The sequence below is a fragment of the Mustela putorius genome, unplaced genomic scaffold, assembly GCF_011764305.1.
Source record: "Mustela putorius furo isolate JIRA1106 unplaced genomic scaffold, ASM1176430v1.1 tig00537227_pilon_pilon_pilon, whole genome shotgun sequence".
NCBI lineage: Eukaryota > Metazoa > Chordata > Mammalia > Carnivora > Mustelidae > Mustela > Mustela putorius.
The window spans coordinates 1637568-1651589 of NW_025422368.1; the positions used below are offsets into that span (position 1 = coordinate 1637568).

Consider the following 14022-nt stretch of genomic DNA (forward strand, 5'->3'; position numbering starts at 1 on the left):
AGGTTTGTTTTTGTTTTTGGTTTTTTTTTAAGAATTTATTTATTTGACAGAGAGAGCTCACAAGTAGACAGAAAGGCAGGCAGGTGGGGGGTGGGGGGAAGCAGGCTCCCTGCTGAGCAGAGAGCCTGACGTAGGGCTCGATCCCAGGACCCGATTCCAGGACCCTGGGATCATGACCCAAGCCGAAAGCAGAGGCTTTAACCCACTGAGCCACCCAGGCGCCCCAAAAAAGGCCAGGTTTAAAGATGGGACCAATCATTCCAACTGGTAGTCCTGAGAGAAACTTCACTGGAAAAGCTATGCAGCAGCTCCCCCTGGAAACTGGAAGAACCCTCCTGTGGACAGCTTAGTTACCCCAGAGCACAGCCTGGTAACCCTGGCTACAAATCAGAATCCCCTGTGGAACTCTTTTAAAGCCACAGTTAGCCAGACTCCATTTGTGAAGATTCTGGTCCAAGAGTTCTGGCAGCTCTGTCACTTTAAAACTACTCTGATTCTCTTGCACAACCAAGATTGAAAACCACTTCTTCAAGACTTAACTATGACATCAAAAACTTCCAAACCTCTGAGAAACCATCGACCATATGGTGGGAGAAGAGGAGTTGAGTAGCTTGAACAGAAAGTTGATTCACATCACTTGACAAAGGTATTCACTCTGCTTTCCTTCTCCCCAAACTTCACCTGTTTGCCTTGTTTTGACCTCCAGAAGGACTGTTTGCCTCTTCAGATTCAGACAGTTCCCTTCAGATTCTTGAGAGTCACTGCTTCGAGAATAAGGTAGGACTCAAGAGCGTTTAGACTCGGTTTAACTGTCAAGGTAGCATTGAGGCTGGAACCTCTTGCAAATCCAACATGTATTAAACCAAATTGGCCTCCATTATAATCTTGGCCTCCCAACATGAGATATTCAGCTATCAATAGTTAGGTATCAGGATTAAAGCTCTTCTTCCACTATCTTTAAGAATCTAAAGATAACTACACAATATTGGATTATACTGCAACCTTTATTTCCCAGAAAGCCAATTTACTTTACAGTAAGTGTTCATGGCTCTAATATTATCATTAATATGCAGTGTAAGCTTTAAAGGGCCACCCTGGCTTGCGTTCCTGAAAGGTACTGAGTCTAAATCCCTAGACTTAATCATCTAAATGCCCTCAGGAAAATCTGACATTTAACAGTCTATCTCTGTGCCCTTTGTCTATGCCCTAGGCATGATACAAAGCAGAATTGAAATGGGCTCTTCCAGGCACTTTTCTATCCTTACTGCTTCTGCCAGTCTGCCTTGATCTCCCTCCCCCATCAGACTAGTCTGTCCCTGCTTTGCAGAAATCTCAGCTGTAGCTGTTGCCTGGAAACTTGGGAGTCCTTGAAGTGAATGTCTGCTGGATAGCTAAAGACAGCTAGCCATAAGGGAAAGTAGGCCTCCTATTGGCAGTGAAATGTGGCAGATTCGAGATGGTATATTCTTAGTTTTCTTCTAAGAGTCTTCATATGTTAATACCTACAACTTTAGAGATTTCAGACTGGCATTCTCAGATAATTATAAAGTAGCCTGAACTTGAACATGGTACTATTCATTCTTCCAAGCCCCACTCCCCCAAAGTGGCTACGCTGATCTGACAAGTAGCATCCTTGCCTAACAAAGAGCTTAATTTAGATAGATTTGGCAAAGAGATGTGAGGGAGCAGTGCTGAACAGTAAAAGAACCAGCTGCCCCAGGCTTGCTTTCTCAACACTCAAGTTGATCGTGTTAAACTTCATCATACCCCAGTACTCTGAGCTTTCCAAGGAGCCCTGCCTGTATAATACTCTCTTTGAGGGCAAAGGATTCTATTCAAAACAACCTAGAAGACTAAAATATTTGTGCAAACATTAATTTTTGGTTTTCCAAGGCATGTAAGAAGTAAAGTTCTCCTATTATCTAACTGTTGAGGCTATTGCTTTAGTCATCCCAAACTTTCATAGCAAGATACCCACATCTCTCTCACTCTTCTGAGAACAGAAAGAAGGCCTATGTCAAAATTACCTGATCTTAAATGTCAATATTTTCTTTTCCAACCCTTAGTTCTTACTATTTAGGCCTCATGGAGCCAGAAGACTTAGAAATATGTCCTTATGACCCAAACCACAGGATGCCAGCCAGCAGGTTACAGTATCACCTGGCATCATGTAGAAAGGTAAGTTTTCCTGATTTAAAAAAAAAAAAAAAGTTAAGTCAGTGGAGGGAGAAAAATAAGCTCAGAATATAAAATTTAAAGTTTTTGTTTGTTTGTTCATTTGGTTTCAAGAACAAGCTTCTGACTATATGTAGCACTTAGCAGTTCTTTTTTTTTTAAGATTTTATTTATTTATTCATTTGACAGACAGAGATCACAGTAGGCAGAGAGGCAGGCAGAGAGAGAAAAGGAAGCAGGCTCCCTGCTGAGCAGAGAGCCCGATGTGGGGCTCCATCCCAGGACCCTGAGATCATGACCTGAGTCGGAAGGCTTTAACCCACAGAGGCTTTAACCCACTGAGCCACCCAGGCACCCCAGCACTAGCAGTTCTTAGTGTTGGAAATTGTTTGTCTTAAGTATTTCCAGAAGGGAATGGAGGGTGGAATACAGGCATTGTATAATAGGCATTTAACAAGAGCTTTTTTTCTTTTAGAAAAATCCAAAGATAGCTAAAAAAATGGCTAACTGCAAATATAATGCTTGCCATGTGGTCCCAATCAAAAGGCTCAAGGAACATGAGGCTAACTGTGTCAATAGAACTGCTGTAGATGATGGTAAGTTTTGTTTTTAATTTGAGGGGCAGATAAGTTACATCAAGTGCTATTGCCCCTTGCCCCCCATATTTCATATGTACAGAAGTCTTAGCCAAATGAGAGGAAGGAAAAACAAAAGGAAGTTTCTACTCTGTTTCTGTAACTTCTGGTCTGTTTTATTTCAGAGCCGTTTAATCTTCCAAAGGTTATTTCTCCAAGTTTGGAACCAAATGAAAAACTTTCTAATGCTGCCAATCAGATTCTTGACCCTGATGTCTGGAACATAGGTGAGCATGAGTGAATCAGTGAACCCAGTTTTAAAATGAAGGCTTGGATCCTAAGTTCTTCGTAGCTAAGTACTGTAGTCCTGGGTAAATTAAGTCTTAATACTCCTCCCACAAGATCCTTCAGAACAATCAAATAAATCTGAGAATTTCCTCTGTCTCTAAAGAGGCAACCCAGCAAAAAGGGAGTCTAATTAAACCTGAGATCACTTATAACAGTTTAAAGAATCTTATCTTACTACTATCTGGCCACTTGCCACAGAAAAAAAGTATTGGTATAAATTGAAACTTGTAGTCTGAAAGGTTTGGATTTATCCTATCTCAAGTGATATCTTTTCTCTAAAATGTAGTGTGTTATAACAAACAGAAAATTCAATAGTTCTTCTGTCAGATCGAGGTTCAACTATATGCTCAGTCCTTAAGGAAAGTTACTTCTTAAATACCTCTTCCTCACCTATAAAATGAATAATACCTACCTCACAAGATAGATTAATATTAAATAAAGATGTATATGTGTACTAGGGTAATGCAAGTTCCTTTAACAAAGTTCAAATTGTGTTGATATCATGGTTTAACATAACAGATGTTTCCTTATATATAAGCCCAGAGCAAGAATCCCATGGAGATTGTGCCTTGAGAACACAGGCTTTTTTCATCCTGTGGCTGTCACCTTCCACACTTGGCTTCCCAAACTGCCACAAAAAGAGAACAGAGGTCCAGGTCCCCCTTAAGCATCTTGGCCCAGAAGAAAATACTTCCAGTCACATTCCATTGGCCAAAACCAGTCATATGACCATACTCAGACAAGTGGATAAGAATGCAGTCCTTGCAAAGCAGCTAATTCCCAGCAACAACTATGGATGGGAGATTCAAATCTCTACTGCCGATGGCTTTCTCTGCAACAATATAAAAATGCTATAGTACTGATATCACATCTCCATCATCTCTCTTTCTTTCTAGATAACACACATCATTCTCCTTCATTTGTTCTTAAGACATTTGCTCCAAAAACGCTGGTCTGTGAAAGGTAAGATAAATCATCTTATAGAAGTTATCGGAATAGAGAGCGAAATACCTTTAAGTTTGACTCTTAAAGTGAAGTGGCCACTAGGCCATAGCCGTGGCAAATGCCTAAACTTCAGTCTTGAATTTCGAAAGATCTGCATTCATGGGATCTGAGTACTTCCATTCCCTCCATAAGACTCTCTTCGGACTTTAATCCATTAAGGACTTGATTACATAAGATTCTCAATTCTATGTAAGAGTTTCAATTCCTAAAACTTTGAAGGGAAAATAATTACTACACTCTACATGAAATAACCTAACAAGATTGAAGGGTACATCTAAGGGTTAGAGAAGCCATCAGTGGAGTTTCCCACCACATACATAGGGGGACAGGAAGTACAAAGGAACTATATAAAACAGAAGCTTGCACAAAATCAATAATTCTTACTCTGACCTTTAATAATATCAACTATTTTTTTTAAGATTTTATTTATTTATTTGACAGAGAGAGATCACAAGTAGGCAGAGAGGCAGGCAGAGAGAGAGAGAGAGGGAAACAGGCTCCCCGCTGAGCAGAGAGCCCGATGTGGGACTCGATCCCAGGACCCTGAGATCATGACCTGAGCCGAAGGCAACGGCCTAACCCACTGAGCCACCCAGGTGCCCCAATGTCAGCTATTTTTGATAAAGTAATTTAAATCTCCTAGATAGAATGGTTATCTAGACTAAATCTCTAGTTCTGGTCTCCAACTAACTTTTCTTTTTTGGCCATCTCCTACAGTGACTCAAGAGACATTAAAAAACAGTCTATGGATGGCAAACATCCTAACAACTATAAGTCCTGGAGAAAAGGTAGAGTAACTTTTTAAAACGAATATCCTAGTTTTACAATGTTAACATAGCTTTAACTAATACCACTAATGTATTCTAAATCTTCAAAGATTCTTTTTTTTTAATAATTTATTTATTTGACAGAGAGTGAGAGAAGGAGAGAGAGCACAAGTGGGGGGAGCAGCAGAGGGAGGGGGGAAGCAGGCTCCCAGCGGAGCAGGGAGCCCGATGCGGGACTCGATCCCAGGATCCCGAGATCATGACCTGAGCCGAAGGCAGAGGCTTAACCCACTGAGCCACCCAGGTGCCCCCTAAATCTTCAAAGATTCTTAGACAAACTTTTATTCTTTAAGAAAATTAAGCTATTTAGGGGCGCCTGGGTGGCTCAGTGGGTTAAGCCTCTACCTTTGGCTCAGGTCATGGTCTCGGGGTCCTGGGATGGAGCCCCGCATCGGGCTCTCTGCTTGGTGGAGAGCCTGCTTCCCGCTCTCTCTCTGTCTGCCTCTCTGCCTACCTGTGACCTCTGTCTGTCAAATAAATAAAATCTTAACAAAAAAAAAAAAGAAAGAAAAAAGAAAAAGAAAAGAAACCTATTTAATGGGTGCCAGGGTGGCTCAGTCGATTGAGCAACTGCCTGTGGCTCAGGTCAGGATCCCAGAGTCCCGGGATCGAGTCCCGCATTGGGCTCCCAGCTCCATGGGGAGTCTACTTCTCCCTCTCACTTTCTCCCCTCTCATGCTCTTTCTCTCTCAAATAAATAAAATCTTTAAAAATAAATAATAAGTCTATTTTCTATTCTAAGTCCTTCTTCCCCATAATAGAAAGCAGGGAAAGTCCCAGAGGCTTTAAGTCAGACTGTGGAGAAAAAGCTATCTAGAGCTCTATTTCAAATGCAACTAATGTTCATCAAGCTTAGGCCTTCCAATAAAACACTTACAAAATGACATTACCTTAATGTTCTTTTTCTACCCATAGGTCAGAAAAACTGATGGAGAAGCTGTGGATTAAAGAGCCAGCAGGCAGAAAATTAATTGTCTTTTTTTAAACTTTGGGGAAATCTTAACTGTCATGTTTTAGGTAACAACTCCAGTCATTGTTGGCATCTTAAAATGTTTTTATTTATTTAAATAAAGAATATTTTTCCTATGACAAGCTTCACTGGATTTTTTTTAATTCTTCCTTGTTTTCATATCCCCATTTGTCAACCAAAAGCCTAGAGGGATTATTTGCCTATTTCCCTTATTAGTAGAGGAAATACAGGTATCAATGTAAGCTATGCTATTCCTTAATCAGGTTCTTCATCCTCCAATTATTTTTCTCCTACTCCAAGTCATGTACTATGTGACCATCAGATCAACCTTCTTCAAACAGTTTTGTACAAATCTCCCATGCTTAAAAGATACAGTTCTGGGGGATGCCCGGGTGGCTCAGTTGGTCAAGCTGCTGCCTTCGGTGCAGGTCATGATCCCAGCGTCCTGGGATCGAGTCCCACATTGGGCTCCTTGCTCAGTGGGAGCCTGCTTCTCCGTCTGCCTCTGCCTGCCACTCTGTCTGCCTGTGCTCACTCTGACAAATAAATAAAATCTTAAAAAAAAAAAAAGATACAGTTTTGGGGGGCACCTGGCTGGATCAGTCAATAGAACATGTGACTCTTGATTTCAGGGTCGTGAGTTCAAGCCCCACGTTGGATGGGGAGTCTACTTTAAAAAACAAACAAACAAAAAAACGGAACAAAAGCTATAGTTTTTATGACAAGCTGAGTTTGGAGCCTGTCTCCAAATCTCCCTTTTTAATTCTGCAGCAGTTTATTCCGATCGTAAATACACTTTTTTTTTTCATTCCGTTCATTTAAAAATGTCATCCCTTGCCCTTCAACCATTAAAATCCCTTTCTAGGGATTTCACAAACCTTCCCAAGAGAAGCTGGAATCACATGCTACTTCATATTTGCTATACCATAAACCACTAGCCCGGTGCTATGCATGTAGTAGATATTCACATACGTGATATTTAAACTGAACCAAGACCCAACTTACAACAGGCTAAAATTTGTTCCACTTTAGCTGTAATTTTTTTTCAGCTAGCTAATTTTAGTATATGTGCTGCCGAAGCGAGCACTCAGCTAGCTAATTTTAATGACCTTGGTTTTTTGCTAGTTTACTGACTGGTTCAGGTATATATAGACTTAAAATTAAAAGTAGAAGTTACAACCAAATGGATATTTTCTGCCCTTAGAAGTCTTATCCCTAAGTATTTTCTAGATCCTTTTAAAATCATCTTTTTTCCCCCCTTCAATTAAAGCAGAAAACAGAAGGGAGAAAAACTAGATAATTTTAGTGTCTAACACATTCTAGTATACTTTTACAAAGGAGGGTTACTGACTTGTTCCCTTATATTTACATAATATAAAAAAGATTTTTACCCCTGGGGATAAAAATATATGTTTATAAAAAATAAAAAATTAAAAAAAAAAAAGATTTTTATCTCCTGACTAAGGCCTTACATATATTTTGAATTTTTTAAATTAACTTTTGTATATTAATACCAAACGATATGAAAATCAAAAGGTGTCCAAGTAAAAATGGCCCAAAAAGATAAAGATGTCTTCCATACTCATATTTTCAGGATATGGAATCTTCCCCTCAAAAAGTCTTAATTGGGGTGACTACATAATTTTTCCTTCAAACCAGGATACTCTTGACCATGAAAGGATAATAATAATTATCCTGAGAAAAACAAAAAACTAGATTGCCATCCTAGTCTTAAGGGATAAAATATCACTAATTAGGCAGTTGTCATTCAAAATACGTGTGCCAGATCTATTCATAACTCACTTTAAGAAGTTTTAAGGGATCCCTGGGAGACATAGTTGGTTAAACATCCAATTCTTTGTGATATACAGGACTCAAGTCCTGGTCTCAGGGAGGTGAGATCAAGAAAAAAAAGTTTTGAGCCTCTTAGAAGAAGGCACAATAATAACTAAAATATCACCTTTTTTTTGGCCTTTGACATAACGTTTGGTCAAAGCTTCAAAAACAAAAACAAACAAACAAACAAAAAAACTTACAGAAAATACTTAATTAAAAAAAACAAAAACAAAAACAAAGTTTCAAAGTTACTGCCTCAAAGCCTGCCTAGATTCCCCAAAGTCTTAACTATTCCTCCCATATTCCCATAACAGGTAGTTTATGTCTCCATTTAACATCCCTTCATTGTGATTTACTATTAATAAACTATAAGATGTTTTAGGAAAGGCATGATCTTGACTATGTTATAGTCCTGTGCCCACACACACACAAAAAAATCAAAGTTGCTAAATGTGAAGAATCTACATAGACATAGGGTAAAAGGAGCCTCTGTGGGCGCCTGGGTGGCTCAATTGGTTAAGCAACTGCTTTCGGCTTAGGTCATGATCCTGGAGTCCCGGGATCAAGTCCCACATCAGGCTTCCTGCTCAACAGGGAATCTGCTTCTCCCTCTGACCTCTCCCTTCTCATGCTCTCTCTCTCAAATAAATAAATAAAATCTTTTTTAAAAAGGATAATTAAGACAAAAAAGAAAGAGAGAAAGAAAGAAACTCAGTGACCTGGCTTAAATATTTATACTGAATTAATCAACCTTTCAAAAACATTGGTAACCAAATTCACTGATCTTCACCAAAAAGTCCTATCAAAGCAATTTAAACTATATTTGTGTAGTAGTAATAAGACTTTGTAGCTATGAAGGTTATTCCCTATGATCAAGTTTAAGATTTCCACTTTTACATTCACAATATGATGAACCATGGGGAAAAAATCACTAGGGCTCATTACTCATATCATAAATAACATACCAAAGCATAATTCATTGGTTCCCCAGATTTATCCTATTGTTGTTCCATACTACATGGCCTTTTTGTGCAGGTTTCCCAAGCAGCTGTAGTATAAAATGAGAAAAGGAAAAAACCTCCAATATTTTAGTCTCTTTAAAAATTGTAGCAGCTCTGGTCCATTATAAAGGAGGAGTGTTGACAACTATAGTATAAGGCAATGGTTTTCAAACTTCAGTGGGTATTAAAATCACTTGAAGGCTGGGATGCCTGGGTGGTTTAGTCAGTTAAGGTCTGCCTTTGACTCAGGTCATGATCCCAGGATCCTGGGATCAAGTCACATCAGGCTTCTTGCTCAGCGGGGAGTCTGTTTCTCCATCTGCCTGCCATTCTCTCTGCTTGGGCACTCGTGCTCTCTCTCTCTCTCTGACAAATAAATAAAATATTAAAAAAAAAATTAAAATCACTTGGGGGTGCCTGGGTGGCTCAGTCATTAAGCGTCTGCCTTTGGCTCAGGCCGTGATGCCAGGGACCTGGGTTGGAGCCCTGCATGGGGCTACCAGCTCTGCAGGAGGCCTGCTTCTCCTTCTCCCATTCTGTCTGCTTGTGTTCCCTCTCTCACTGTGTTTCTCTCTGTCAAATAAAATCTTAAAAAAAAAAAAAAATTTTTTTTTTAATTAAAATCACTTGAAGGCCTTGTTAAAATAGATGATAGGACATCTCACCGCTGAGTCTCTGATTCAACAGGACTGTGGTAAGGCCTAAGAATTGACATTTTCTCAAGTTCCCAAGTGATGCTGTGGTCTGTGACCACAATTTGAGAACCACTGGCCTGAACACAGTTTAAGCGCTAGGAGGGAAGGAGGATGAAAAGAAAACATAAGAACCTAATATCAGACACAAGTTAGAAAACTTTTTTTTTTAAGATTTTATTTATTTATTTGACAGACAGAGAGCACAAGTAGGCAGAGAGGCAGGCAGAGAGAGAGGGGGAAGCAAGCTCCCCACCAAGCAGACAGCCTGATGAGGGGCTCAATCCCCGGACCCTGGGATCATTACCTGAGCCAACGGCAGAGGCCCAACCCACTGAGCCACCTAGGTGCCCCTAGAGGTTAGAAAACTTTACAGAAAAAAATGACCCTTGGGTTTAAACATTTGACATTTTTTAAATTTTTGCTTTGTTGTTGTTGCTGTTGTTCTCTCTTTTTTAAGTAGGCTCCACACCCAGGGTGGAGCCCAAAGCAGGGCTTGAATTCAGGACCCTGAGATCAAGATCTGAGCTGAGACTGAGCTGGAGGCCTAAACCACTGAGCCACTCAAGCACCCATTAACATTTTTTTTAAATAACAGAAGAATGGCAGTTTTATAATTTTAGAACTGTTCTGTGCAAGACAAGTCTTTGGCATAACTTTTAGTAGGTAAAATTTCTTTAGTATTATTCTGCCATTCTACCATCTTTTCAACGATCTTCTTTCAATAAATTTCATTTCTTCATCTATTTGTTCATAAAAGCCTTGCCAACATGATACTAACAATGATTTGAAAATTCTGACTTAACAATTTACATTTTAGATATCAACACCAGAAAGAGAGTGAAGGGTTGTTTGTTGCTGACTTCTTGGAAAAAGAAACTAGCTAGAAGTCAAGGAAAAACATAGAGAACAGATTTCTCAAACCCACTCATAACTGTTACAGGCGATATGGATTACACAGGTATATAACATTTACATATTAAGACACAGAAATAATTTAAAGTATAAATTTTTAAAAATCACTATTAGTTTTTTCATTCATCTTGTATTAGCCTGTGTTTCTAGAGCTAAATGTTGGCTATTTATTCCAAACTCCCATTAAGGACTCTTTCTTCAAACATAAATTTATTTTCTTTGGTTTCCTGGTAGCAGCACCTATCCCTGCTACTTTGCCTGAAAAATTACAACCAGCACCAACCTTTCACCCTCCTCTAAAGCAGTACTTCCCAATCTATCCTCATCAGTAACACTATCCATTACGATCCCCTAGATCTTTCAATTTGAAATATTTTGCAACTGTGTTTATTGAATAATTTTCCTATTTTTAATTATGCATTTAACTACCAATCAGAATTTATAATTAGGTGAGAGAATCAGAACTTTGCTGATGACATTCAAACCAAAAATAAAGAAATTTAACATTTTAGTCTTCTGATGAGCAAAGTTTAAGTTTTATTGGCTATCTAAAACACTGAAAATCCCTAAGGAATCTCAAAGACTACGGAATTCCTTCAATCCTAGAAGCTGGGAAAACCCATTTTCTTTTTTTTTTTTTTTTAAAGATTTTATTTATTTATTTGTAAGAGAGAGAGAGCGAGTACAGGCAGACAGAGTGGAAGGCAGAGTCAGAGGGAGAAGCAGGCTCCCTGCAGAGCAAGGAGCCCGATGTGGGACTCGATCCCAGGACGCTAGGATCATGACCTGAGCCGAAGGCAGCTGCTTAACCAACTGAGCCACCCAGGCGTCCCGAAAACCCATTTTCTAACAAAGATCTTTGAGGGGGCATGGGGTTGGGGGATATGCCTGAGGCCTCAGTTGCTTAAGCACCAGACTCTTGGTTTTGACTCAGATCACGATTTCATGGGTCAGCAGGGAATCTGCTTGAAGATTCTCTTTTTTTTTTTTTTTTTTTTTTTTTAAAGATTTTTTATTTATTTATTTATTTGACAGAGAGAAATCACAAGTAGATGGAGAGGCAGGCAGAGAGAGAGAGAGGGAAGCAGGCTCTCCACTGAGCAGAGAGCCCGATGTGGGACTCGATCCCAGGACTCTGAGATCATGACCTGAGCCGAAGGCAGCGGCTTAACCCACTGAGCCACCCAGGCGCCCGAAGATTCTCTTCCTCTGCCCCTCTCCACACATTGTCCCTCTCAAGTAAATAAACCATTTTTTTTAAATTTTTTTTTTTTTAAGGGTGCCTAGGTGGCTCAGTCATTAAGCGTCTGCCTTTGGCTCGGGTCATGATCTCAGGGTCCTGGGATATCAGGCTCCCGGCTCCACAGGAAGCCTGCTTCCTCCTCTCCCACTTCCCCTGCTTGTGTTCCCTCTCTCACTATGTCTCTCTCTGTCAAATAAATAAGTAAAATCTTTAAAAAAAAAAAAAAAAAGGTGTTTGTTTTTAATCACTAGGGCACTGGTCTGTCTTTTTATTTGTTAGTCCAGAGTCTCTGTTTTTAACTTACAATTATTAATTCAAAAATACAATCTATAATTTAGGGATAAATGCTAGCATATCCTCAGATAGAGCCAGCAAGGATCAGATTCAGTCCAGGGTATTAATCCTGGCTAGCACCTAGATTGACTCTTTATGAATGCCTTGGTCTCATTGTTTTTTCCCTTTTCAAATATATTCAACCTGGCTGAAAGCCAGGCTGAAAGAAAGCTCAGCAGGGATCTTAGATAAAGCAGGAACTTTCCTGGTTGGAGATGAATGAACAAAGCATTTAAGAATAGAAAGAATAGATGTGTGGTGCGTTTTTCTTTTTTCTTTTTTTTTGCACATTTTAATTTTTAAAGTCTCCACTGAAAGACAGTTTGGGGGTTTTGTTTTGTTTGTTTACTTATTTAAAAGCTGGTGGGCATGGGGTGCCTGGGTGGCTCAGTCAGTCAAGCATCTACCTTCCTTCCACTCAGGTCATGATCCCAGAAACCTGGGATGGTGCCCAACATCAGAATTCCCTGCCCAGTTGGGGGGATGTCTGCTTGTCCCTCTCTCTCTGTGTCTCCTTCTGCCCATCCCTCCACTCATGCTATCTCTCCCAAATAAATAAAATCTTAAAATAAAATAAAATAAAAGTTGGTGGGCTTGTTCCCTCATGCTAAATCGAACAGCTTTTTCAAATGAGGATCCTGTCACTCTGACAAGGCATTACTAAATGCAGTGAAGCCTGACTTTGGGTTCTAGTTTGGTACCCACCACCTCCATCCTTTCAAGCCCAGAAATTTCAGTCTGCAGGTATCTGAAAAGTATGCATGGGTCACAGTAACAGTGTCAACAATTTCACCAGCTTACTGCAATTTAAAGCCTGAAAAATCACATTTCACTTCAAATCACATTGGCTGCACCAATCTGCATGAATGATGTGATAAATTCAGAGGTTTAGGATTTCAGAAAGATTACTTTAAGATATTCCTAACAATCTGAAACTGATTTACCAAAACAGCAGCTTTCTCTAAAATGCTTTGTGCTAAGCTTGCAATGAAGTTTTCGTTCTTAGCTATTATCTTTCAAGAAGCACTTTAACAGCTTGATCCTCCTTCACAGGAATTATGCAGGCTACTCGGGTGAAAGAATAGATTTCCTAAATTCAAAACAGTGCCTAGGTCAGTGGTTCTCAGCCCTGACTGCATATTAGAATCATCTGGGAAGCTTTTTAAAAATAACTATGCTCAGCCCTTTCTGATTAATTGGTCTGGAAAAGGAACTTGGCATAGTATGCCTTAAAAGCTCCCCAGATGATTCTAATGTACAGACAAGATTAAAAACCACTAGCCTACATGAATGGCTTGGGCAGGGCGTCTAACAACACATTTCTTTTTAGGGTCTTAATATGAGCCAAATACTATGAAGCACAATCTCCTCAGCCCAAGGGCTGATAATCTTTAAAAACAATCACCACCACCACCAACTGGGTAGGGACACCTGGGTGACTGTGGTATCTGCTTAACCACAGAGCCACCGAGGTGCCCCTAAATAAATAAAATCTTAAAAAAAGAAAAAGAAAAGGTAACAATCTATGTTTACTAAATAGTCTCATAAGTTATATTCAGTTCTTGCTATCAGGACAAGTTCTCCGAAGTCACATTTAGGCTCTAGAAACCACTGAAATGTTCCAAAAGTCTCAATAATTGAGCACTCAGACTGATCTCCCATACTGCCTCCTGCACCTTGGATAGTACAAAAATTTATATTTTGTTTTCATATTTTAATTTTATTTTCTTGGTTCTGAAAAACAGTATCACCAGATCTATCCATAGTTCAACATCTTCCTTTTTTTTTTCTGTCTAGCTTTCAAAGGACACGGTCTCTTTTTTCTATAAATCCTTCCCAGCTCATCGTGGGGCCCCACTGATTTCTTCCTAACGTAAGTTTCCAGTCGTGACCACATTTTTGGCATGTTATACTGCCATTTCGCCTTTCATCCTCTTTAGGCCTAGTTTCCTAAGCACCTCAGGGACAAAACTGTTTATACGTGTGTGTGTGTCACGGTTTCCACAAGACTCGCAATCTATATTTGGGTTTCCATTATCAAGTTATAACTTTTTGGCCCTCTTCACCTCTCCCAACTCTTCACTGAGCATTGAGCTCTCTCA

The 14022-nt window shown here is 39.6% G+C and overlaps 1 protein-coding gene across 2 annotated transcripts; it reads left to right on the plus strand.

The window, feature by feature from the left end:
- The first annotated feature begins 450 nt into the window (after window positions 1–450).
- Window positions 451–5997, plus strand: LOC101685080 (gametocyte-specific factor 1-like). Of its 2 annotated transcripts, none has more exons than XM_004774534.2 (7): window positions 451–646; window positions 2067–2178; window positions 2651–2771; window positions 2936–3037; window positions 3995–4061; window positions 4821–4891; window positions 5846–5997. In XM_004774534.2, the coding sequence occupies exons 2-7, from the start codon at window positions 2086–2088 to the stop codon at window positions 5857–5859; spliced, it is 468 nt and encodes a 155-aa protein (XP_004774591.1). In that variant the 5' UTR covers window positions 451–646; window positions 2067–2085; the 3' UTR covers window positions 5860–5997. The 2 variants fall into 2 exon arrangements, with proteins under 2 accessions (XP_004774591.1, XP_004774589.1); XM_004774532.2 differs by having other exon boundaries at window positions 452–777.
- Window positions 5998–14022: the final 8025 nt, after the last annotated feature.